Genomic DNA, 26,415 nt, shown 5'->3' with positions numbered 1-26,415 from the left:
AAGAAAAGTATGGCTGCAGCCTGACTACTATGTTCTATTTATTTCTCTACGCCTCAACATCCTCATCTATACAATGAGAAGTATGGAAAGGATTATTTCAGGTCTAAATATACAACTGTATAATTTTTTGGAGGCAGTAAAAGGGAGCAGAAGTGAACTTTAACTGATTTATGAAAGGGGAAACAGAGAAGAGATGGATGGTAAAAAATATGGAAGATATGATCCATAGGACCTGGTAACTGAAATGAAGAGCCAAAGATAATACCAACATTTCAAACATGGAGGATACTACTGACAAGAGATATTGAGAGTCAAAAATAATTAGCTGTTTTGTGTTTAGCAATGATAACCTTCATTCAGACTCAACACTGTAAGTTTTTTATGTTTCTTCTGGGGTTATGCTCTAAATATGATAATTCACTAGAAATGATATTAACTATTGGTTGGCTATTGGTTAAAATACTGGCCAACCAAATCCCCCCCTGTGACTTGTATGACAGTAATAAACAGCCTATAATTATTAATGCTTTGTTTGGCTTTTGTCTCCCCATGTGCCCCTAGAAAAGGAGTAGCTCAGAATATTTTCCATAACATGGTTCCCACTGACTCACTGTTTTCCATTACAACCAATCTGTATTCCCTTGGTAAAAACATGCCCTACGTACTTAACAACATGGTCATACACAAAAAAACACCGGAGATATATACATGGCAACCATTCTGGTAGGGCAAACGATCAGCAGGGCACACAAATGTAAAGAAGAACAAGCCAGGGCCCCATATACTGTAACCAGGTTGTCAGAGAATATCCATTCAACTGCCTCCTACTCTCCTCTGAAACTCAGAGAAAACCTTTCTGTGGACTACAGAAGTTTAATGGCCACTTCCCAGCAGCTGGAACAATCTGAAACAATCTCCTACACATAATCTCATTGAACTTTCCTACCCTCATACTTGTTTTTTTCTTTTTCTTTTTAATATTCTAAACTTGACAAGAACCAGCAAACACAAGTGTTTCCACATAAAAGAACAGAACAAAAAGTATGGCACATAAAACTGAATCTCCATCACATACAAGTTGCCTTTTTTTTTTCTTTAAGGTACACAATAAATTCAGCGCTTTATAATTAGGTCCCAGTTAATGGAAATTGCCTTAATAAGAAGTTATCCTCTTGTAAACAGTCTGGAGGCTGTTATTTACCAGTGACTGGAACTATTATTTCCAATCCCCAGAACTTCAGGAGAATTCCCCCATTAGACATCCTGAAGGTCTTGACCACTAGCTTGAAGAGTACAGGCCAAAGGTAATTCAAATCAAACATAACTATCTGTGTGACTCTTGACAAATCACTTGCATCAATTCTTCCTCTGTAACTTGAGAAATAATGGTTTGTCATGAATTCACTTCACAGGAATACTGAGAATTATTAAGTGTGGCTAGTATTTTATGAGATGTGTAATATTTTAAGTTGAACTTTATGAAGGGCTTTATAAAGACAGATCATAGCAGCAAAAAAAAAAGGATGTTAAGCACTTCATCTTGATCAGCTTTTAAGGCAAAAAATTATCTTCATTACAGTTATGTAAATGATTGAACATCTCACTCTGGCACTGTTCAGCAAATCTAATGTAATTCCTAAAAGAACTATTTACGAAAGAACATTTCCAATGTTTGACCTGCTCTTGGCCAATACAAGGTATATTTTATGGAGTGTTATGGATTCAGAGCTCCATTACAGTAAGAGTGAAGTTGGATAAAGGGAAAAACTCCACTCCTGCACCTGTTGTGCCTGCCAAGTAACTTTTCTGAAGTATATACATAGCCATCATAAATTATTGTCCACTATGTTAATTCAATTTGCTATGATCTTCCTTGAGAATTCAAGGTATTGGGGTGGGGGTGGGGGTGGAGGGAGGCGAGGAATGCAGGGGGAGGGCAAAGGGCCATTTGTCTAAATCACAGGACAAATCGTGATGCAGAAGTATGATTTACTTGACAGAACACGATAAAGGAAGTCAGGCGGGCAGTCTGATTTTTTTTTTTTTAGTCCAATACTTGGTCTATGACTACAGTTTTAAAAATCACACACACTTCAGCTTCTTTAGGAAAATGAAGATGTTACTATGCATCTATAATTTACTTCACATATATGAGCTAATTTAAATATTTGAAAAAGGCTTTGAGAAAAATTAATTATAAAAGCATGTCCCGTCAAGTTTTGTTCCGTATTTTCTACAAAGGTTTTTCTTCTTTGAAGCCAACAAAAGTTTGAAGATTAAATAAAAGAGGAGAATGGAAAAAGAAGCTAAACATAAGCACAAAACGTTTTGGTGCAGGGGTCCAGATCAGCCTACAGCTGGGCTCTGCTCACTTCTGCGTTGTTTAGCCTCATCATCGCAGGCTGAGGTCCTGCTGCTTTCACAGCAAGGGCTCGGGCCTCTAACTTTTCAGTGCTTCCATTGGTGGTATGATCTAGACAGAGTTCTGGTCACTGCTCTTCTGGTCTTTGCTCTTGTCCTTACCCAGGTGAGGCACCAGCTCCCTTACAACTGCAATCATTCCTCTCTGCCCTAGAACTGCAACCCACAACTGGGTAATAGCTGCCAAATGGTGCCTGATCCTGCACCCATGGCTAGCACAGGCATTCCCTGGAATCTCTTTCTGATTAGGTGTTCCTAACACAGTTTACTGTCCCTGAGAACTACCAGTGCTGCTGCTGCCACCACTGCCTCCACAGATCTCTTTTTCTGTCCTCCTAAGCTGTCATGGGCTGGAAAAACGACTCACTGTGACTTTTTGTTGGGTTATCCTACTCTCTAAATGTGCTTTTTAAAACTGTTTTGTTCTCAGCAATGCAACATCTAAGACGATTCCAAAAGACTAGAGATGGAAAATGCTATCCACATTAAGAGAAAGAACTATGAAGTCTGGATGCAGATTGAAGCTATACTATTCTCTCTCTCCCCGTTTCTTCTGGTTTTTCCCTTTGGTTCTGATTCTTCTTTACAACCCAAGTAATGTGGAAATACATTTAATATGATTGTACAGGTATAGCCTACAACAGATTACATGCCATCTTGGGAAGGGGAGGAGAAGGGGAAGGGAGAAAAATTTAGAACTCAAACTCTTATAAAAGTGAATGTTGAAAACTAAAAATAAATAAATAAAAATTAAAGCTGTTTTGAGAGGTGGTTGGGAGAATTCAGAAAAAATTCTAGCTTCTCTATGACATTTTGGCTCCGCCCCCTCAATAATCTCTTATTTACCAAATCATCTTCTTTCTCCTTTCTGACTTCTCTGCCGCATCTGACACCATTGCCCCTTCTCTCCTCCTGAATGATGTCTTCTTTTGATGTCATCACTCTTTCCTGCTTCTCCTATCTTACTGTTCCTCTTCAGTGTTCTTTACTGGCTCGTCACCCAAAGCTCTGTCTGGGTACCCTTCTCTCTCTCCCCATTCTTGCTATTGCTCACTTCATCAGCTCCTGAGAATTTAATCATCATTTTTATGTAACTGACTCACAACTTTAAGCGTCCAGCTCAAATCTCTCCTTTGAGCTTCATTTCATGTCAGAACTGCCTATTGGGCATTTCAAACTGGATGTCCCAGACACATCTCAAAATCCACATGTCTAAAGCACAATGCGTTATTTCTCACCCTCCCCCAAATCAACCTATTTCCCAAATTTACCTATTTCTGCATAAAGTACCACCACCATTCTTTTAGTATCTCTCGTTTGCAACCTCAGCATTATCCTCACTCTCCCTGACTCCATATCAGTTGCCAAATCTTGCAGTTTCTACTGCCACACAACATCTCTTCCATCTGACTCCTTCCCTCTACAATGAAAATACAACCACTGCCTTGGTCTAGGCCCTCCCAATCTTTCACCTAGACTATTGCAATGGCCTCCTAATTGGTATTCTTGCTTCAGGAATCTCCCCACCCATCCTCTAAAACAGGTGTGCAGTGATTTTCTTTTTGTGACCTAGTCACTCCTCTAAACTCTTAAGAGTAAACTCCAGGCGCTCCCTATTGTTTTTAGGATAAAATATAAACTCTGCTATTTAGCTTTTTAAAAAGGTCTTTTAAAGACCTTTGCCACCTAGTGCCAACCTAAATTTCCAGTCTCGTTGTACATTACTTTCCCTCTTGTGATCCAACCAAAATGGCCTGTCTGTCCTTTACACTCCCAACTCCATGTTTCTGCAACACCTGTCCCCCATGCATGGAATTCATTTCCTTCTCACTTCCACATCCAAGAATGCTTCTCTTCCTTCAAGACAGCTTAAGCACCACCTTCTACATAAGGCTTTTCTGATCCTCCCTTAAATGCTGACCCCTTCCTTCCAGTTATTCTGTAATCATTCTGCTATTCTAATTCTGAATATACTCATACATGTACTTACCTGCTGGTTAGAATATAAGTTCCCAGAAAGGAGGGATTGTTTCTATTGCTCTATTTTGGTACCCTTAGCACCTAGCATAGTGCCTGACACACACTATGTGCTTAATAAATGCTTACTGAGTCATATGTAAGGGGAAAAAGCACAAAACTGAAATGCATAAGGGGGACAAACTCCAGAGCACTACAAGGTGTTTCTTAGTTGTTCTTACTGCCAGGTCTTACCTTTGGTCAATTCTGAGATTCACAACAAAAAAAATCAACATGTAGTTACCATAAATGTTACAGTTTGTAGTAGACACAGAACAATGGTAGACAGAGGTAAGTGGATGGCACATTTGAAAAGGGTTCAGTCCATGTAGATTTTTTAAAAGCTACATTTCCGTTCTCTTAAAGCACTACATTCTGCTGCCCCCTCCACCTGCCTAGCTCCAGCAACAACTATTTCTTAAACCATGGAATGGCTATGCTTAGCTTAAGTAGGACAAGTATGAATAATAATACACTCAAAAGTAGTCATGTCCTAGGATACAATCTTGCTACCACTGATTAAAATAGGAAGAGTTTTTCAGATTTATGTTTCTATATTCTTGAGGAAAAAATATAAGACATTCTGCTCTTAGAATCCTTCCTTGGAAACATGATATGGGATCAAGGTATATAATAATAACAGTACCAACTTCCAGTAAGACTGATGAGTAGACAGAAAAAAATATCATACTCTTGAATGAGTTATTTCTTTTTCCTGCAGCACCTTGAAGTTCAATTTTCAAATTCCTAGAGGGCAGGAACTGTCGTCCCCCCTCCCCCGTATCATTTAGCAGGCACTCAATAAATAGTTGAAGAGATGAACTGAGCATCTGCTACCCAAAGTTTTCTGTGTTTACCATAAATTAAGCAAATTACACTTATTCTAAGTCCTGAAAGCTCTTTCATCTCATTTTAGAACCCAGTTTCTCACCTGGCCTGTTGGTGGCTGCCAGAATGTAAACCTGCTGCCGTGATTCTACACCATCCATTTCTGTAAGAAGTTGACTCACCACCCGGTCACTGACAGCAGACTGAAAAAGAAATGGACTTCCATGAAATAAACACAACCAATCACTTTATTAAACCAATGTGGAAAAATCCATCATAAAACAGTATGTTTGTTAAATTAAAATTAGCTACTTTTGTGTAGAAAATCTAGTCCAGACACACCAAAGGGATGTGTGTCATCCACAAAGATCTTTTTTGGGAGGTTTAGCCTCCCAAATGATGAAAAACCCTGGATGATCTAGAATTCTCAAATTTATATTAAAACCTTAAAGTTTTTCAACAAAAACTTATACATGATCTTCTTTTTCTTAATGTTCTTTAGGTAAGAGTGTTGGCTGTTCTACCGCAATGTCTAAGAGGTAGTAAGATAAAATGCAAAGCAGCTAGATATAGCTATAGATACAGAAACAGAAAGATACGATACATAGACAGAAATACAGATAAAGGAATCCAGGTGGTGAAGTGGATAGCGTACTGGGCCCAGAGTGAGGAAGACCTCAATTCAAATCCAACCTCAGACGTTTCCTCGATCTGTGAACCTGGACAAATCACTTAACTCTGTTTGCCTAAGTTTCCTCAACTATAAAATGGGGGTAATAATAGTATCTACCTTGTAGGGTTGCTGTGAGGATAAAAAGAGATCTTTGTAAAGTGCTTAGCAGAGTGTCTGGCATACAGTAGGTGCTATATAAACACTTACTCCTTTCCCCCTTTTACCTATTCCCCATACAAGAATAAAAGAACACAATATGGGAGACAGTAGAGAGACAGTTTACAAAACTTATTTTTGTAATTCAGTGTCACTTCTACATAAATGTTCTCTCCATAAAACAGTGGTCATTAGCCTAAAACTCCTTTTTCTTCAAACACTTTAGCCGTATCTGACTACAACCCTACCATCCTTGTGTCCCAGACCATCACTGGAAGTCAAAGTCTCCATGAAGATGAAAGGTGGACAGAACCACCATGCTACATTTTGGGGAAAAATTTTTTTTTCATCTGGAGGAGGGGGCAGAAATACATAGCTTTGTGTGGTTAGGGAAAAGTAATTAACACAAAAAAAGCAAAAAGGTTAACTCCCATCTAGATGCAGACTCCAAGCAATAATGTGTAGTGAAAATACAGAAACCAAAAGCATCTTTCTGGGGTTTGCATCTGTGAGTTCTATGCCTTTAACATGACCATGCAGATTTAGATTTCCCAGCAAATAAAAACCACTATTTGGATGTAGTCTTTGTCAGGATATGGCAAGAGGGAGAAGGGAGTGATCGTAGTGGTGGGTAAAAGCTCAACTGATCGACTAAATTTTCTTGGACTGCTCTAACAAAAGTCAGTTTAAGAAGTCAAATGTCCTAATTAGTACCTTGCTGTACCATCTCCTTTAGCAAAAACTATGTAAAAAGAAACACCTCCTTCACAAAGGTCTAGTCAATACCTTTTCACATGAGGCTCTGTTCAGATAGCAGTTAGGGTGCTGCTTTCATAATGTTGTTGACACATTCCCTGGGAGGAAATTCTGGAAATGATTGTATCTCAGCATCACTTTTCAGGCTGGGGTACAATTCTGGTACTTGTAACATCTCCCTGCACAATGGTAATAGTGCTCTGTGATGTGAATTTGGTGATGGAGAGGATGAGAACTGTAGCCTGGTACACTTCATGAGCCAGGAGTCCCATTTTACAAAAGCTAACATTGGAAAAGCTAACTTTAACTGTCCCTCTATACTCCTGAGGATTCAAATGCCTACAGGGCCGCTTTAAATTGCACGTCTTAGCATTTCATATTACTGATAAAGAGATTAAATACAACATTAACAAGTGAAAAAACTGAGAGAAATTATATTTACACCAGAATCTTGGCCACAGGCTTGCATACAGATTAGGGTAGGTGTGCCCAGACACACCTGACTGTGTCAGCAGACCATAAGTCAATTTTGCCAGGGTCTAGAAGCACCCAGTTGCAGTAATCTCTGCTGCTGCTACTTTCCTTTGCTGTTTCCACAAGTCTCTGGGGCAGGAGGAAGAAAAAGGAGACTCTAGTGATTTGGTTGCTCCAATGTCTAATGCTTTTCAACAGCCTTTTTCTATACCATTAACACTGGTGAAGCTTCATCTTGATAAAGCTCAAATTTGGGGGTTTAGTGCCTCTTCCTTTCTACCCAATTAGCTTTAATCAAGTCAAAGAAAAATCATCTACACGGTTTTACCTCATGACACTGTTTTCCTTGCTGCAGCAGTTCATTGTATGTGGCTGCTGGGTTCTGGCTGGTATGCGCAAAAATTTTTTTTAAAAGAATTCACCTATGGTTACCAGTCCATGAATTCAACCACCCAGCTTTCATGGCAAATTATAGGGCTAGGAGAGAAGAGTCCATTGGAAAAGATGTTTTTTAAGTAAAGAAGATATAGTTGAAAGGTTGTGCTATATTTTGAGTAAGGGAAAGGTTTGTTTAAAAGAACTTTCTGCAAAGGCTAAATATCTTTTAAAGTTTAGCTGTTAATTCTAGTTTGAGGAATAGTAACAACATCCCTTATGATTGATTCAATAGAGTGAACACTTTGAAAAATAAATTAAAAAACTCTTAAATTCTTTGTGCATGCATTAATGAATGTATTTGCACAAACTAATGATGTTAAACCACGCATACCATGACATGTTCCAAATGGGTATGTGAATATTTATGGACATTTAATATATAAATCACATTCTAAGAGCTTTGAGGAGAATAGGAGGATCACAATTACTGTCAAGGGGAAATTATTAAATAAGAGAAAAAAATCATAAAAGACAATGCAGAGAATTTGGATTATAGAAAATTTTCAAGTTTTTGCACTAACAAAGTCAATGCAGATAGACCTTTACATCAAAGATCACTGATAAAAGTTTAATACATAAGGAACTATTGATACGTATAAGTGCCAACTACTGTTTACCAAGAAAAAAGTTATAAAAAGATATGAACAAAGAAGTTAAAAAAAGAAATGCAAACCTTAAGTGGAGATATGAAAACACCCTCCAAATCACTAATAATTTTTTAGGTTTTTTTTTTAAAATTCTGGAATTAGCAAACTCCAAATAAAATGAGAATTTCCATAAACAAAGAACAGAATAGATCTATTATGTAGCCTTTTTTATTTTTTAATTTTATTATAAATTTAACACATAACTTTCAAAGTTAGCTTGCTTCTCTGGGGTTTCCTTCTTTTAGTCAAATCATTAATAAAGAAATGCAATCTGAAACAACTCTTAGATTTAACCTCACACCTTGCAAATTGGCAAACATGAGCAAAAACAAGAACAATCAATGATGGGAGGGTAATAGGAAAACAACTACATGCTATACCAGTGGTAAAAGTGTGAACTGATCTAACCATTCTGGATATTAATCTGCAATTATGCAAGACTTTGCCTTGGTAATCTCATCCCCGGGCATTCAGCCAAGGAAATTCACAGACACACAAAAATAAAATTTATTTTTCAAATATTTGTAGCAACACTTTTTCATAGTAATAATTGGAAAGAAAAAAAGTAGTTACCCATCAACTGGATAATGGCTGTAAAAACTACAGAATTTAATTCCTAAGAAATATTAGTATTTCAGAGAAAAATACTGATCCGGTGCTAAATAGACCCAAGAAAATTCAGGAAGGGGTCCAGGAATGCAGCTTATAATAAGGAATAGATGGGCCTAAAACCAAGGAAGGCAATAATAAAATGTAATAATAAAGTACGATAGATATAGTAATGCATAATTTAGGTCATGGTTATGGAGTCCTCTTCCCCCCATAGAGTGAGCATTTAATAGCCACTGTCTTAATGGTAACAGAGAATAGGTTGCATACTATTCATAATCTTAGGTTTTAGGCTTGAAAAAAGATCTCAGAGATCTAGTCAAGCCTATTCATTTTTATAAATGAGGAAACTGAAGCCAAATCAGGTTAAGGAACCTGATCAAAGTCATCTAGGTAGCTAAGTACAAAGTCAGGATTTAAAGCCAGGTCTATTGTATTGGCTGTGGTAAAAAAAAAATACTTTGGGGCACTCTGCACTGAATTCGCTGTGTGTTAGATCATAAGCTATATAGATACAATAGATAACCAACACACCTCAGTATGAAGCATTATTTTTCTAATACACAAAATCTGGAATCCCATTCTGTATCAAGTAATTGATATTCTTACACTTGACTCATGTTGTCTTCTCCATTTGTAAGAAAGTTTGGATAATCAATGTGCAGTGTACTAGGCCATTTGAAATATTATGCCTTCAAACACCATCCAATGAACTTCCTTTTAAAAACACGTAATATGGCTGGCTGCTTTCTACTCATGGCAGAAGTTCTTAACCTGAAGTTCATGAACTAGTTTTTAAAAATAATTTGACAACTGTATTTCAATATATCAGTATATCAAAATATTAATATATTCAATATCCTTTGTAATCATATGTATTTTACTTCAGGCATTTAAAAAGCTTCTTCTGAGAAGGGCTTTGGGTCCATGACACAGTATGGCTCTGAGGGATGTGATACTCAAGCATGAACACAGGGAAACCCATGCACTAGTGCAAACTGCAAACGAAGTTGACACTTTAGTATGCAGACCTAGGGAGCTAATGCTCAAACAGGTTAAATGTATGCTCAGGGTGAAGGTCAGGATTTGGATAGATTCAGGGTAAATGAGGCAGGATTTGTACTCAAAAAAAATTTTTTTTTGTTTTGTTTTTTAGGCAATTGGTGTTAATTGACTTGCCTAGGGTCACATAGCTAGTTAAGTGTCAAGTGTTTAGTCTGAGGCCAGATTTGAACTCAGGTCCTCCTGAATCCAGGGCTGGTGCTCTATCCATTGCGCCACCTGGCTGCCCCTCTCTGCTGGTTTTTAAGTAAATCCTTAAGACGTAAAGATTTTTTTAAAGAGGTATCACAGATTCAGCATGTAAATGTCATGCCCTTTCATGCTAAAAGTGAAAGGAACGGAAAAGGAAGCAGTTTCTATTCAACTGGCTGAAGAATAAATTATCAGAAAACTTTGTAGGTAGACCTACAAAGTTTTCTGTAGGTCTCTCCAGAATGGGTTTAGCTCAGGGGAAAACTAAAGCCAAAATTCAGTCTGATAGTTCAGTTAGAAAAACAAACACACGTGGCCCAACACAGAACTCTGAACTACTAATCCCACTTTTAAGTGAATGTCTTGAAGCCTTATTTAGAAACCTAGAACTATGGGATATTTGTTTGGTTGCATTAAAAAAAAATGTCCTCCTCTGGGCCTCTGGAGTCAGGGAGCCTGGAAGTCTTCTTTCTCTCTCTCTTTTTTTTTTGGCTAGGCAATGGGGTTAAGTGACTTGCCCACCGTCACACAGCTAGTAAATGTTATGAGTCTGAGGCCAGATTTGAACTCAGTTCCTCCTGAATCCAAGGCTGGTGCTCTATCTACTGTGCCACCTAGCTGTCCCTGGAAGTCTTCTTTCTCTAGAACCCCCAAGATGGTAAGGTTCTAAGTTGTAGGTTGCAAGAAGTCAAAACTTAACTTCCACCCCTTTGTTATCATGTGAAGAAGACGGTATCAATGTAATGGAGTAGCTGAAATACAAGTAAGGTAAAACGAGGGGAAAAGAATCTGGGTCTGTGTAATGCACACCAGAAAAACTAAAAGCTGATAATAATTCACAAACTCATTTTCTAAAATAATAACAGAATATTGCAAACTTACACTTTGTAAAAGAGATACAAACAGATACAAATAAAAGAGTTTATCATCTGTGAAACTTACCTCCACTTTTGCTCTCTGAGGGCACAATCCATCTATTTCATCAAAAAAGATGACACATGGCGCTGAATTTCTGGCACGCTGGAAAACCTGTCGCACAGCTGACTCACTCTGCCCAACGTACTAAATATATATGTTAAGAAAGAAAAGGAGATAGCTCAAGTTGAGTGGTTTTTTTTAAAACAATAATACCAATATCCTGCCAAGATGGCCACCTGAATTCGGAGACAGCTGCCTAATTCCCCTACATCAATTCCAATAAAACTCTGAAACATGTACTAGACCAAATAAGGAATAAGAAATCTAAAGAAAAATCAGACTAAATAGTTTGTCTACCCCAGAAGTGGAAGAAAAAAGTCAACTAAAAGCCCACAGGAAAAAAAAAATCTCCTCCCCTTTCTCAAACCCCACTCTACCCCCCTCCCCCCAGCCAACGCCAACATGATGACAGATCTGACATATGTAGCCATATGTCAGAGCAAGGCTCTGTGTCTAGAAGAAGAAAGAGGACAACGTTCCTCTGAGAAAATCCCATGATAGTCCGAAAAGCCCAGGGTGGGGAGTTTGAAAGCTCCAGGAGAGTGGCTACAGAGCTAGTATGGTGCCCAAGTATTCAGATCATAACATCCAAGGCCTGGGTCCTCTGAGGTCCCTATCTCTCTGACCTGAGACACTAGAAATGGTCCTGAAGATACAGCACTTTGAACCACAAAAATATAGGGACGAGTGAACTCTGGAAGGTTAAGGTCACCACAAGAACCTACGTTGTGGCTAACTACCCTACTGGTTATTTCATTCTTCAGAAGGACAACAAAGAGATAAGGGAAACTGCTATTCTGCCTAGCAAGAAAAACCTGAGAAAAAATTACTGACATCTTAGAATTCATGATAGCCAAGGAGGATATAGTTGTAACTCTGACTTTATAAGATTATAAGCATAATTCCATCAGCGCAGCAAGAAAAAGAAGTTCTCTAGAAAAAATCTGACAATATAATCATGAATGTTATTGATGAGAAAGCAAAGGGGGAAATATATAAAGGAGATAAGATAACAGCCCAGGGAGCCTTCTGATGAGGCTTCTAAAAGGGCATGTACAAAAATGAAGAAGGAAGATGTACCCAGGGACAGATACTAGAGTGGCACAGACCTTCAAGAATGGCACCAAAAAGGCAGAAGCCCAGAATGTATTAAAAGCTTGAAAAATGCAAAGGACAACAAAAGAATCTTTTTGGGTATATTTCACTATTTGGGAGACTTGGTAAAATTTTAATATAAGGCACAGAGAACTCAAACTATTCAATTTCTACTCTGATTCCATTAAAAAAAGGGGGGGAGTGGAGAGAATCCACTAAGCTAGAAAGGATAGAACAATGCGGTTAAGAGGCAATTTTTTTTCATAATAAGAAAGGAAATGAGAGCCTCCAACTGCTCTGAGTAGTTTTCTTAGCCCAAATGAAGTCCATGTCATAGAGTTGAAAAACTTAATAGTTGAGATCAATGTATTATTAGAGAACAAGAGTGTGTCAGAAGGTAAGCCAGAAGCAATCTTTTCCTCCTCTTAAATCCTACAACACTTAATATGCTTAATGTCCATAACTATCAATCTGACACACTTTATACTATAAAATACATAGTCCTGCTATATAGTAATGTTATAGCACCTACTCCAATGTACCTATTTTTATCTTGTTCTTACTCAGTACATACCTACAAATTTCTTTATTATATTATTAAATTTTGTTTTATAATATTGCCTTGTATTATAGTTATTTTCTCCCCAATAAAATTCTACTTGAGGGATGCATGCTGGTATGACAGTGACCCTGGGATCTCAAAGTCTGCACCAGGACTGAAAGCTCTAGCAGGTTGTACCAGACTAGAAAGTTTTCAAGTATAGCCTTGTTACTGCTAAAAGGTTGGCCAATAGGTCAAATCTGAGTTCAAATACAACCTCAGACACTCATTAGCTATAAGACTCTGGGCAAGTCAATTAACCTCTATTTGCCTCAGGTTCCTTATCTGTAAAATGGGCGTGAATAGTAGTAACTACTTCTTAGGATAAAATGAGATAATAATTATGAAGTGCTTAGCACGGAACCTGGGACATAGGTGATTAATAAATGCTTAATCATTGATGTTATCGCTATTATTATTATTATTATTGGTATTAAAAGGCAACCTACGGCACATACATTCAACACCCTATTTATGTAGCCTAACCATAAAACAGAATTATTACTTAGGTACAAATACAACAGGAAAAAAAATCTGAATAGATCATTCAATATATATATTTATTAAGCATCTTCTACGTGCTAGGAACCATGCTAAGCTCTGAGGATACCAAGAAAGGGAAAGGCATGATGGAGAAGTCCAAAAGAATGCGGCTAGACAGGAAATGCAGAGATGGCTGGCCTCGTTACTCTCTTTAAACCAAGAGTTTGTGAGGAGTTCTCTACTCCACTCTCCAAAGAGGTCCCAGGGACAGAAGATACTGATGAGGTGTGAGTCTTGCTGGATGATAAGATCCCTGTGGGCATAAGTGAAATCCAAAGGAGGGCAGTCCAGTGGAAAATTACTTCATGGAGATTTTATGGAAGAAAACAAAATTCATCTAGTACTCTTCCCCTACACAGTTTCATCTGAGGCTCGCCCAAGAAAATTATATAGAGGTCATTCCAGGTCATACCATTGTGGTATGCAGGTTTACTGTAGAATCTATTTCTACTAAGGACAGAACAGAAATGGATTTAAAATCCAGCAAGAACATTTGCATTATAAGACTGAAATAACTTACTGAGGAGGCAAAGGAGATCACTATTTCAAATAATAAATATTGATTAACTGCTTCCTGTCTAGTTAAGACATTCTGTTAGAAATAATTTTAAGGGGCAGCTAGATGGCACTGTGGATAGAGCACCGCCCTTGGAGTCAGGAGAACTTGAGTTCAAATTCTTCAGGGGTGAAATAAATGTTGACTTGTCTAGAAGCAATGGATTCAATGGTCCTATCTATATCTGGTGTTATCAACTATTCATGCTCTCAGTTCACCTGATAAATGAGTTGAGTAAGAAGAAAATTATTTCCTACCCTTTATCAATATTCTTAAAATTATAAATGAGTAACAACCTAGTACTTTCTAATAAATTCTACTGAATATGAAACAACAGTTCTAAAAAAAACCTGAAAGCTAGTAACTCTATGAAATACCTCTTCAAATCTCTAAAAAAAAAATGCAAATAAAAACCACCTCTGAGATCTCAGCTCTGACCTAGCAAATTGACAAAGATGGCAAAAGATGCAAACAGGCAGTGTTGGAAGGGCTATGGAAAAACAGGCATAAAACACTGCTGATGGAACTATGTACTAGTTTAAGGATTCTGGAAAGCAATCTGGCATGATGTTAAAACAACAACAAAATGACTAAAATGTCCACACTCCACTTGACCCAGAGAGCCTATGTTACCTCCCAAAGGAAGTAAAAAATACAGAAAGACAAAACTTATAATATATGTTAAAATATTCATAGCAGCAACCTTTATGGTAGCAAAGAATTGGAAACAAAGCAGATGTCAACAGACTGAACAGCTAGACAAAATGTGGCACAAAAATGCAAAAAATTATGAATATAAAGTATTCAGAGAAGCATAAAAAAACAATATGGGCATGTACAGAGTGAAGACAGGCAAATAATACACAAAATTAAATTAATGTTAGTACAAAGAACAACAAAGGGAAAATTCTATATAATTATGATCCCCAGAGAAAACAGGTGTCAAAACTATAAACCTATTAAATGACTTAGTTAATGTAGTGGTTATTTTACTAAGGTGTTGTTTTCCTCATTCAAATTTTTATTACAAGGGATGGTGCACTAGGTAAAGGAGAGGAAAGTATAAATTTGGAAATGAAGGTAAGATAAAAACAAAAGATATCAATTAAATCAATAAATCCCTTTCAAAGAAACTTTAAAGTCTACAAAATAAAAGCTAAATTATAGTTAGCTTTCCACATTATGAATCTGAATTGCTAAATCATGATTCACACACACACTGAATTAATTAAAAAAGCATTTGAAATGCACTCAAGATCATAAGTGTAGTAGTAATGGCATTTCTAAGCAAGCCAACTTGTTAAAGCAAGATCTAAACATGACAGTGAATTGTTTTGTTTTTTAGTTTTTTCCTTCAAAGCTTTCACATACACTATCTACAGATAATTCTACCAAATTTCTCAATGGCATTAAAACTTGACTCACACAATCTTTCTCTCCATCACATCTTTTGTCACAATCCTAATCACATTAATACTTCTACCACTGACCACACAATTCCTCAACCTCATAAAATTTACCCTTATTTAGCCACATACAAACATGGTTAAATCTGAGTTAGATTTCATATCTTAAAGAACCCTACCACTTCTAAAATTCTTAAGTTTAAAATTTCATCTATTCTTCAATAGGTAAGTGGTAAAAGAATATGAAGTTTTCAAAAGAATTACAAAATATAAATGATGACATGAAAACAAGCTCTAAATTATTAAGAGTAAGAGAAACACAAATTAATAAACTGAGGTTTCATGAAAATGGCCAAAGATGATAAATGATAGAACAATCAGTGTTGGAGGGGCACTAGGAAGAGAAGAACCTTGATGCAATGATGACAGAACTGTCAAGTAGTCAGACTAGTCAGGATATCAATCTGGAAATATGTAAGCAAAATGACTAAAATGTCCATAATCTTGGTAGCAGAAATTTTGTTACTGGGCAAATAACAAACGAAAAGTTAAAGACAGAAACAAAGGTCCAGTATGTGACAAAATATTCATAAAAGCACTTACAGAGGTAACAACTGAATGAACGAATGATGGAGCACACCTTAAAGTAGTTGTTCATTGATTGAGAAAAGCTTTTTTTTTTAAAAAAGGCAGATGAACATAATGGATTATGATGTAACAAGAAATAAAAAAAAATATGAAGAATTCTGTGTTTGAGACATTTAGATACTTTATACTGTAATTAGAATTACTTTTACTTTTCCTAAGGCAGTAATTAAAGAGATCTCAATCACTGGCTGATACCATTAATATTACTCACCATATTTAACAATTCAGGGCCCTTCACAGAAATGAAATTCAGTCCACATTCATTTGCAACAGCCTGTAAAAATGACAGCGAAATAAATAAGCTGAATATTACTTACTGCATGGCAAATTTTTTTGCTGCCCTTATTATTTTTCCCAAACATTCTTATGGTTGCATTTATCTCCCCCTTCTTCAGGGATCTCAGTAAATTACAGTGAGTGAACATGAAAAAATGGGGTAGAAGCAAATTAAAGGAAGGCAGTAATAAAATGTCAACCTAAACAGCCTATGAACTATATTAAAATAATATATGCAAATAACACAAATTATAAGCAAAACAACAAATATATTCCTGGTTTCATTTCACAAGTTTGGATGTGGCCCTTTGCGAAAATTCTAGTGAAGTCTATTGTATTAATGTTTATTCAAGGGATAATAAACACTTCCTTCTCAAAAGGTTTTCTTTTTAAGGTAGTAGTTTTGCATTTAAAATGCCTACATTTCTTTGGGGAAAAAATGGAGCTTGAAAACTACACAAATGACAGCATATGTTAAAACAAAATTTTAACATAGGTTTAAAGAAAAGTTATACAAGACAGAGTTGAAGGATAACACATGGCTATTGAGAACAGAACAAGCCGGGAACCAGAATACAAACACAGAAATGAACCTTGTTAAATAGAGTGAATCAGAACTTTGGCACAATAATTTCCTTCAAATCTATCCCATTCTTACAGTTATACTTCCAAACAATACAAGGCAATTGGATAATTGTGTAAAGCAACCAAGTGAAAGAGATCTTAATGAGCAAGTTATGTAACCACTCTGGGCTTCAGTTTCCTTATTTATACAATGAAGTGGTTGGATTAGATAATGTCCAAGGTCCTTTCCATATCTAAAAATCTATGATTACATATTTCTTGCTGCATTTTGGCTTTTTCAACTAACCAGGCTTGGAAGGAGAAGTGAAATTCAAAGATTTCATTCTAGTTCTAAGTCTCATATCTTCACTGGGGTGGGATGGGGTGATAGTAGAGTCTTTAAAGCCATTGCAGCACAAGCTCTGACAAGTCCAATCGGTTTGGAAAGGAATCACTACCTCCTGTGCTGGACGATGGACCATGTGTGTTTGAGGGCAAGCCTCCAAACTTAAGAGTTTATGGAAAGTTTTATCACTAGAAGGGTTAGGAACAAACAATGAATTTTCCTGGGCCTCATTAAAATCATTTACCAAGGGCTGTGATCTGCATAGGGGAACAGAACATAAACAATAATAAAAACATAGGTCTCTTGAAATATTAAAATAATACCTCCTTAAACTTGCAATTAGGAATGTGGCATGCTATATACAAGTGAATTCTGTAGGCAACTAAGTTTAATCCTTACATTCTTGAACTTTTTTATTATGCCTGTTTCTGAAATCTTTCCAAAATAATTTAAAAAAATATTCCTGTACTCTCTTAAATTATATATATACTAAAGGAGGGGGGGAGGTGTCAAAACATGAGATTATTACTGTACCCTACCTGCCTCCAGTGACAAAGATTAGCATGTCATCTGAAATTAACAGTCTTTTACAATTGCCTGGGGTACAAGTCAAGTGACTTGTCCATCATAATTATCCTTACAAACATTAACTTAGGTATAACAATACTCTGAAGAGTCACTGAATTTGCACAGCTGTTTTTCACTCATCCAAGTACGCAGAAAATGTTTTAATCACTGCTTTTGTTCCATTTCCAGTAACTTCAATATGCATAAAAAAAACCCTGGAGGATCAGCCTCCCAGAGCATGCAAGACTTGCAAAGATTCAATTACAAAGGACTCCTTAAAGAATTAAAGAAAGAGCAACCTGAAGAACTGGAGGAATACTCAGTGCTCATGGTGCCAATATAATATAAATGATAATACTAACAAAATTAACTTATACTTCTAATGCTGTTATCAATCAAATTATCAAGAGGACCTTCACAGAGCTTGATAAAATAATAACAAAATTCACCTTGAAAAACACAAGATCTGGAAAATCAAGAGAAATGATGAAAAGAAGTAAGGATGAAAGGGAAATAGCACTTTCAGACCTCAAACTATATTTTAAAGCACCAGTCATCAGTTTTGATCTGGTACTGGTTAAAGAAGAAAGAGAAAGATCAACAGAACAGAGAAGACAAGGGAGATACAATTCAGCAGAAATTAGGCTTAAACCAACATCTTACACCACACTCCACAATAGTTTCAATGGATATGTGATCTTAATGTAACAAAACTGTAAAGATCAAATGGAACTCAAATGAAGATAAATGAGAAGATACCTCCAACTGACCCCCTTCCATAGGTGTTACAGACTACACGTTTTCGGACTTTCTCAATGTATCAATCAAGTGTTCTAACTTTTGCTTCCTCTCCAAAACAAATACTGTTTGTCATGTGGGATGGAGAGAAGAGGAGGAGGAAAGATACGTGAGAGACTATGGTGATGTAAAAAATGGAAAACATCAATAAATTTTTAAAAATTGCTTTTGTTGCCTTTACTACCTTTTCCCTACTAGCTGTCATTTATGTCATCAGGTACTATCTCACATTCCTTCAGTTGCTTCTCTTAGGCTGTTTACTCTCAACTAAGAAAAACTGAAGAATTCTGAGACAAACCACACCAATCAACTTTAAGTTGGAAAGCTTTAACAGAGAATTCAAAGTGAGTAGGTGGCTCCACGCCTTTCCATGGAGCAAAGAACGTGGGCTTCATGAAGATTATTTTACTATGTCACTTGAGGCTTTTTCCATTAGAATGTGAGCTCCTTGAGATATAGGATTTTTTTTTTCCTTTTGTTATGTAATGCTGAGCATAGTGCCTGGGCGCACCGAGTCTTAATCAATGCCTTCTGACTTATTTCTAAGCTTCAAACTGAGATGCTGGAAATCTGATGGCTGTATAAGGAGTACATCATTATTTTGTTACTTGAATAAGCAATGGTGTGGTAACAAAAAGAGAATTAGAAGCTATGGGTTAAAATGAAGTTTTTAAAATTATAGATTACCAATGTATATGTACAGCCTATATCAGACTGTGCACTGTCTTGGGAAAGGGGGTAGGAAGGGGGGGGGAGAAAAATTAAAACTCAAAAGCTTATGGAAGTGATTACTGATAATTCAAAATAGATTAATTAAAATTTTTTTTTAAATTATGGATTACAAAAGCATTACACAGAATTTAGCAACATGTAAAACAAAGCAGGGCAGCTAGGTGGTACAGTGGATAGAGGGCCAGGCCTACAGTCAAGAAGAAATGAGTTCAGGTCCAGCTTCAGAGACTTACTAGTGATCAAGTCATTTAACCATGCTTGCCTCAGTTAATTCACATATAAAATTAACTTGAAAAGGAAATGACAAAACACTCTAGCATCTTTGCCATGAAAACTCCAAATGGAGTCACAAAGAGTTGGACATGACTGAAACAACTTAGTAAAGACAAAAAATAAAGCAACCATGTCATTATGATACACTTGTTTAAAAGTTCTGAGTGCAATTATGACCAGAGAAATATAAGATCTACAGATTTACTGCTACATAATTTTAGTCCCAAACAGCTTTCCTCCATCACTTCTAAGTTCTCAAAAGCTTTACTTGTAATACCAGAAAAAGAGTCCTGCTCTTCAAAGTGGAATAGCTAAAATAAGACAATGGCTCATAAGCATCATGGTACATAGTAAAAGTGCTATTAAGTTAGGGTCAGTTTCATTTCTTTCACCCAGATGTAACATCTGAGAAACCCATGTTTCTGTTTACCACATTGGTACACTTGAATTTATCGTACTGTGTGGTACAAAAACACAAAAATATGCAGCTGAATACCCACCTTTGCCAGGAGGGTCTTGCCACAGCCAGGTGGACCTGCAAGAAGGATACCAGCTGGAGTCATTAATCCAAGAGTTTTAACCTCATCTTGATAACGCAATGGGGCCTAGAAAAAAAATCCCAATATATTTTAATTATTAATCATTTTCCAACATGGCCCCCAAATGGAGCTAATGATTTGCAGTCTTGATGTTCCTATCAAAAGGACAAAAGATATGGTTGTTAAATGGGCTCAAATGTACCATATATGCCCATAAGGAGCTATTTATAAAAATGTTTGTCACAGACATCTAAGAAATCATTTAGGTTTCTGGAAAATGTAAATTTTATACAAATCAGAGTAGCAGAGGTCTGCCTGATATACTCTCTCAGCAATTTAAACCTATATCCATGGCAATTTAAACCGATATTCATTTCTTATCCTTCTTTTTAGAATATTTTAACAATAGATTTGATTTCAATTATTATTAAAGCTGATTAATAAGAGTAGAAATAGAAATTTAATACAAAAATTAAAAGTTGGAGTTCATTTAAAATTAATTTTTACTTTTAAATGTATTCCATTTCAGAAACACTGACTTAAGAATTTGGTCTCAGAATGAAATTTCATGTGTCTTTGGTTAAGTCACAGACACATATAATCACAAACTAAAAATAAAGAAAAATCCAAGGAAAGTTTCAAAAGCACATACCACTCCTGCAGTAGGGGTGTTAATTTAGTTTGCTAGGACCCCTAAAATAAAAATAAAGAGCCAAGATAGCTATGTACACAACAGAATACATTGGTGTTAATCTTTGCCTCTGATTGCTTCACACAATTTATTATCAGACACACCTACCAATATTGCCATGGTGAGCTCTTCTCGAATATCTTCCAGGGCTCCAATATCTGACCATGTCACATTAGGAACAGTGACAAAGCCTTCTCTCTTAGCAGAAGGCTGTACTTTGGACAAAGCAACAATGAAATCATTCATTTCTATGCACAGCATTTGCAGCTGCTCTTCTGGGATGGAGTTTTGGTCCTTTAGCAACTCTAGTAGTCTCAGCAATTCATTCTTGGATATAGAAGGTATGGGGGAGGCAGAGAAAAGAGAGAATCAGCGATCATTTAGAGTTCACTGAAAAGATCACATCTATGTTTTTATACTCATGTAACACCCTCCAGCCCCCCTAAGACTGTTGCTTCTCTGGAAGCTAAAATAAGCTTCTTTACAAAGTAATGGTTCTCCTAAATTAACATCATCATAAATCTGACCTGGTGCCACTGCAATGAAGTGGTCCTCCACTAATTTTTATATAATCAATCAATCATACATTTATTAAATGCCTATTACATATACAATGCCAGGCAGCGTACTAGCTGCTAGGGGGATATAAGTACAATAAATAAAACAAAAGCAACATGCCAACAAATGTACAGCCCTCAGGAAAATATTTCAATAATAACTTAATTGCTCCCCAATAGTAAAAGAAATATGATTGTCTCCAAATATATGGAGAGTTATTCCGAAGCTGTTTCATTATTCTTCAACTTCACAGAGGACAAAATATACTAAAGGAAATACACTTAACATAACAGTATTGAGCAGTCAAGCAGAAACAGACTATCTAGCTGCAAGGGTCAAGTAAAATGGGCTATCATGACAAGGAATGAAATCTCCAATCCTGGAAATATAGCATAGCAGGAACTAAGAAATGTACAGAAAAGTGAGACACGTAGTTAATTATGTAGTTTAAAAGAATATGTATCTAAGAGGGGAAATCATGTGGAAAAAAGAAAATTGCAGCAAATTTATATTTGTAAAAGGAAAAAGCATATAAAATACATGATTTCTTTGCAACTATTTTAAAGAGAAAAGGTTTTCTTATAAAAACCTCTGGAATCACCATTAATCAACCAAAAAGTATGTATTACATTAGCTTAGAAGAGCTTTATAATACAATCCCAGAATAGCTTTTCTTTTTTTGGGGGGGGGGCTAGGCAATGGGGTTAAGTGACTTGCCCAGGGTCACACAGCTAGTAATTGTTATGTGTCTGAGCTGGATTTGAACTCAAGTCCTCCTGACTCTAGAGCTGGTGCTCTATCCACTGTGCCACCTACCTGCCCCCCAGAATAGCTTTTAAAACTATCAGTCTTTGATGGTTTAAATATTAACCAAGACACAGACCAAAGACCAGATCAAATGACTTTAGGTTTCTTTCCTCTCTACAATTAAATGACATCTGAGGCAACCTTTCACACAAAGGCCTGATAGGCTCTGGCATGCACTACCTTCAGTATGTACTGCCTACAAGCTATAAGGGTGAGAGTCTAGTGGAGAAAGTAAATGAATACATAGGATTTGGATGGGTGAAGAGGAAAGGGAAAGACAGAAGAATGTGAATGAAGGCAGGAAAGCTTATTGGACACTGAGACCAGCCTGTCTAAGCACAGGGCAGAGTATAGGGTACAATGGAAATGTCAGTGATTATCCTTTCATTTCTCTGTTTGTTAAGCTTACATTTTGAAATGTCAAGTTTCCTTAAAGTGGGAATTTCTATTTGGTGAGCACTAGTTTTAAAAATTCTGTGCTTTCAAATAGTAGAGAAGCTTTAAGAAATGTGCATATTGGGGCAGCTAGGTGGCACAGTAGATAAAGCACAGGCCCTGGAGTCAGGAGGACCTGAGTTCAAATCCAGACTCAGACCAGACACTTGACACTGACTAGCTGTGTGACCCTGGGCAAGTCACTTAACCCCAACTGCCTTGCCAAAAATAAACAAACAAAAAAGAAATGTGCATATTACAAACAGAAGGCCAAGTAAAGGATTACAGAATTATTAAATGGGCCATATATTAATTTTAGAAAGGATCTTATGCTTTATGAAAGAATATACCATGGGCTTCCTTAAAACAATTGTCTCCTGGTAGGTGATTACATTTATAAGAATTTCATTAACAATTAACTTTTGCATATTTGAAGAATTAGAAGGGACCTCAGAATTCATCCAGTCTAATTTGTACCTAAAATGTACCTTCTTTAACATCCCCAACAACTAACTGGTCACCTAATCTTTGCTTGGTAAGAATTCTGAAAGTTTATTTTCCTTTTTTTTTTTTAAATTTTATTAATTTATTTTGATTTATCAACAATCACTTCCATATGCTTTTGAGTTGAAAATTTTTCTCCCCCTTCCTCCCCCTCCCCAAGACAGTGCACAATCTGATATAGGCTCTACATTTACATTCCTAATAAACATATTTTCACATCAGTGAAGTTGTAAGTAAAAGTAAAACCAATAGGAGGAACCATCAGAAAGATGAAACAAAACTCAACAGAAGGTAAAAATAAGTGATAGTGATTCGACTTCCATAGTTCTTTCTTTGGATGTGGACAGCATTTTCCATCACAAGGCCTTTGGAGATGTCTTAGATCCTTGTAATGCTGAGAAGGGTTCAATTTAACAATATTAGTCATCGCATAACGGGGCTGTTATTGTGTACAAAGTCCTCTTGGTTCTGCTCACTTCACTCAGCATCAGACCATACAAGTCTTTCCAGGTTTTTCTGAAGTCAGCCTGTTCATCATTTCTAATAGCACAATAGTATTCCATTACATTCATATACCACAACTTGCTCAGCTATTCCCCAGTTGATGGGCATCCTCTCAATTTCCAATTTCTTGCCACCACAAAAAGAGCTGCTATGAATATTTTTGTACATGTGGGTCCCTTTCCCATTTGTTTGATCTCTTTGGGATATAGCCCTAGAAGTGCTATTGCTGGATCAAAGGGTATGCACATTTTTGTAGCTCTTTGGGCATAGTTCCAAATTGTTCCCCAAAATGGTTGGATCATTTCACAACTCCACCAACAATGTATTAGTGTTCCAATTTTCCCACATCTTCTCCAACATTTATCATTTTCCTGTTTTGTCATGTTGGCCAATCTGATAGGTGTGATGTGGTACCTCAGAGTTGTTTTGATTTGCATTTCTCTAATCAATAATAATTTAGAGCATTTTTTCATATGACTATAGATGGCTTTAATTTCTTCATCTGAGAACTGTCTGTTCATATCCTTTGACCATTTATCAATTGGGGAATGGCTTGTATTCTTATAAATTTGTCTTAATTCTCTATATATTTTAGAAATGAGGCCTTTATCAGAGAGACTGGTTGTAAAAATTCTTTCCCAATTTTCTACCTTCCTTCTAATCTTAGTTGCATTGGCTTTGTGCAAAAACTTTTCAATTTAATGTAATCAAAATTATCCATTTTGCTTTTCATAATGTTCTCTATCTCCTGTTTGGTCATGAATTCTTCTGTTCTCCATAGATCTGATAGGTAAACTATTCCTTGTTCTCCCAGTTTACTTATGGTATCAGCCTTTATATCTAAGTCATGAACCCATTTTGACTTTATTTTGGTATATGGTGTGAGATTTGGGTCTATGCCTAGTTTCTGCCATACTCTTTTCCAGTTTTCCAGCAGTTTTTTTCAAAGAGTGGGTTCTTATCCCAGAAGCTGGGGTCTTTGGGTTTATCAAATAATAGATTACTATAGTCATTGACTACTGTGTCTTGCATATTTAACCTATTCCACTGATCCACCTCCCTATTTCTTAGCCAGTACCAAGCAGTTTTGATGATTGCTGCTTTATAATACAATTTAAGATCTGGAATTGCTAGGCCACCTTCCCCTGCATTTCTTTTCATTAGTTCCTTTGATATTCTGGACCTTTTGTTTTTCCAAATGAATTTGTTATTATTTTTTCTAACTCTATAAAATAATTTTTTGGTAGTTTGATTGGTATGGCACTTAATAAGTAAATTAGCTTAGGTAGGATTGTCATTTTTATTATATTAGCTCGGCCTACCCATGAGCACCTGATGTTCTTCCAATTATTTACATCTGATTTTATTTGTGTGAAAAGTGTTTTGTAATTGTGTTCCTAGAGTTCCTGGGTTTGTTTCGGGAGGTAGACTCCTAAATATTTTATAATGTCTACAGTAAGTTTAAATGGGATTTCTCTATCTCTTGCTGTTGGGCTTTGTTGGTAATACATAGAAATGCTGATGATTTATGTGGGTTTATTTTACAGCCTGCAACTTTGCTAAAGTTATTATTTCAAGTTGTTTTTTACTTGATTCTCTAGGATTCTCTAAGTATATCATCATGTCATCTGCAAAGAGTGACAGCTTTGTTTCTTCTTTGCCTATTCTAATGCCTTCAATTTCTTTTTCTTCTCTGACTGCTAAAGCTAATGTTTCCAGTACAATATTGAATAACAGTGGTGATAATGGACATCCTTGTTTCACCCCCGATCTTATTGGAAATGCTTCTAGCCTGTCCCCATTACATATAATGCTTGCTGAAGGTTTTAGATATATGCTATTTATTATTTTAAGGAAGACTCCATTTATACCTATGCTTTCTAGTGTTTTTAATAGAAATGGGTGTTGTATTTTATCAAAAGCTTTTTCTGCATCTATTGAGATGATCATGTGGTTTCTGTTGGTTTTGTTGTTGATATGCTCAATGATGCTGATAGTTTTCTTAATATTGAACCAACCCTGCATTCCTGGCATAAATCCTACCTGGTCTTTGCTGCAGTCTATTTGCTAGTATTTTGTTTAAAATTTTTGCACCTATATTCATTAGAGAAATTGGTCTATAATTTTCTTTCTCTATTTTGACTCTTCCTGGTTTAGGTATCAACACCATATTTGTATCATAAAAAGAATTTGGTAAAACTCCTTCTTCACCTATTTTTCCAAATAGTCTATATAGTATTGGAATTAATTGTTCTTTAAATGTTTGATAGAATTCGCATGTAAATCCATCTGGCCCTGGAGGTTTTTTCCTAGGGAGTTCATCAATGGCTTGTTCAATTTCTTTTTCTGAGATGGGGTTAAGTATTTTACGTCCTCTTCGGTTAATCTGGGCAATTTGTATTTTTATAAATATGTATCCATTTCACTAAGATTGTCAAATTTGTTGGCATATAGTTGGGCAAAATAATTCCTAATTATTGTTTTAATTTCCTCTTCCTTGGTGGTAGCTTCACCCTTTTCATTCTTCATGTTAGTAATTTGGTTTTCTTCTTCTTTTTTTTAATTAAATTAACCAAAGGTTTATCTATTTTATTGGTTTTTTCATAAAACCAGCTCTTAGTTTTATTTATTAGTTCAATAGCTTTCTTAAGTTCAATTTTATTAATTTTTCCTTAGTTTTCAATATTTCTAACTTAGTTTTAGTTGAAGATTTTTAAGTTGT

General features: G+C 36.2%; 1 protein-coding gene across 2 annotated transcripts in view; it reads right to left on the bottom strand.

Moving 5' to 3' along the window:
* NVL (nuclear VCP like) overlaps positions 1 to 26,415 on the bottom strand; it is a 105,437-nt gene that overhangs the window by 25,828 nt on the left and 53,194 nt on the right. For both annotated transcript variants that reach the window (XM_078156295.1, XM_020982180.1), the window contains exons 14-18: positions 20,994 to 21,212; positions 20,156 to 20,260; positions 16,311 to 16,373; positions 11,215 to 11,334; positions 5,369 to 5,468 (exon numbers count right to left, since the gene is read on the bottom strand). In XM_078156295.1, the coding sequence (XP_078012421.1) occupies positions 5,369 to 5,468; positions 11,215 to 11,334; positions 16,311 to 16,373; positions 20,156 to 20,260; positions 20,994 to 21,212 (607 nt within the window). The remainder of the gene's footprint in view (positions 1 to 5,368; positions 5,469 to 11,214; positions 11,335 to 16,310; positions 16,374 to 20,155; positions 20,261 to 20,993; positions 21,213 to 26,415) is intronic.

The sequence above is a fragment of the Phascolarctos cinereus genome, unplaced genomic scaffold (genome assembly GCF_003287225.1).
Source record: "Phascolarctos cinereus isolate Bilbo 61053 unplaced genomic scaffold, phaCin_HiC Scaffold_5;HRSCAF=322, whole genome shotgun sequence".
Lineage (NCBI taxonomy): Eukaryota > Metazoa > Chordata > Mammalia > Diprotodontia > Phascolarctidae > Phascolarctos > Phascolarctos cinereus.
The sequence above is the reverse complement of the archived record's forward strand: the minus strand, read 5'-3'. Positions and strand labels throughout refer to the sequence as shown.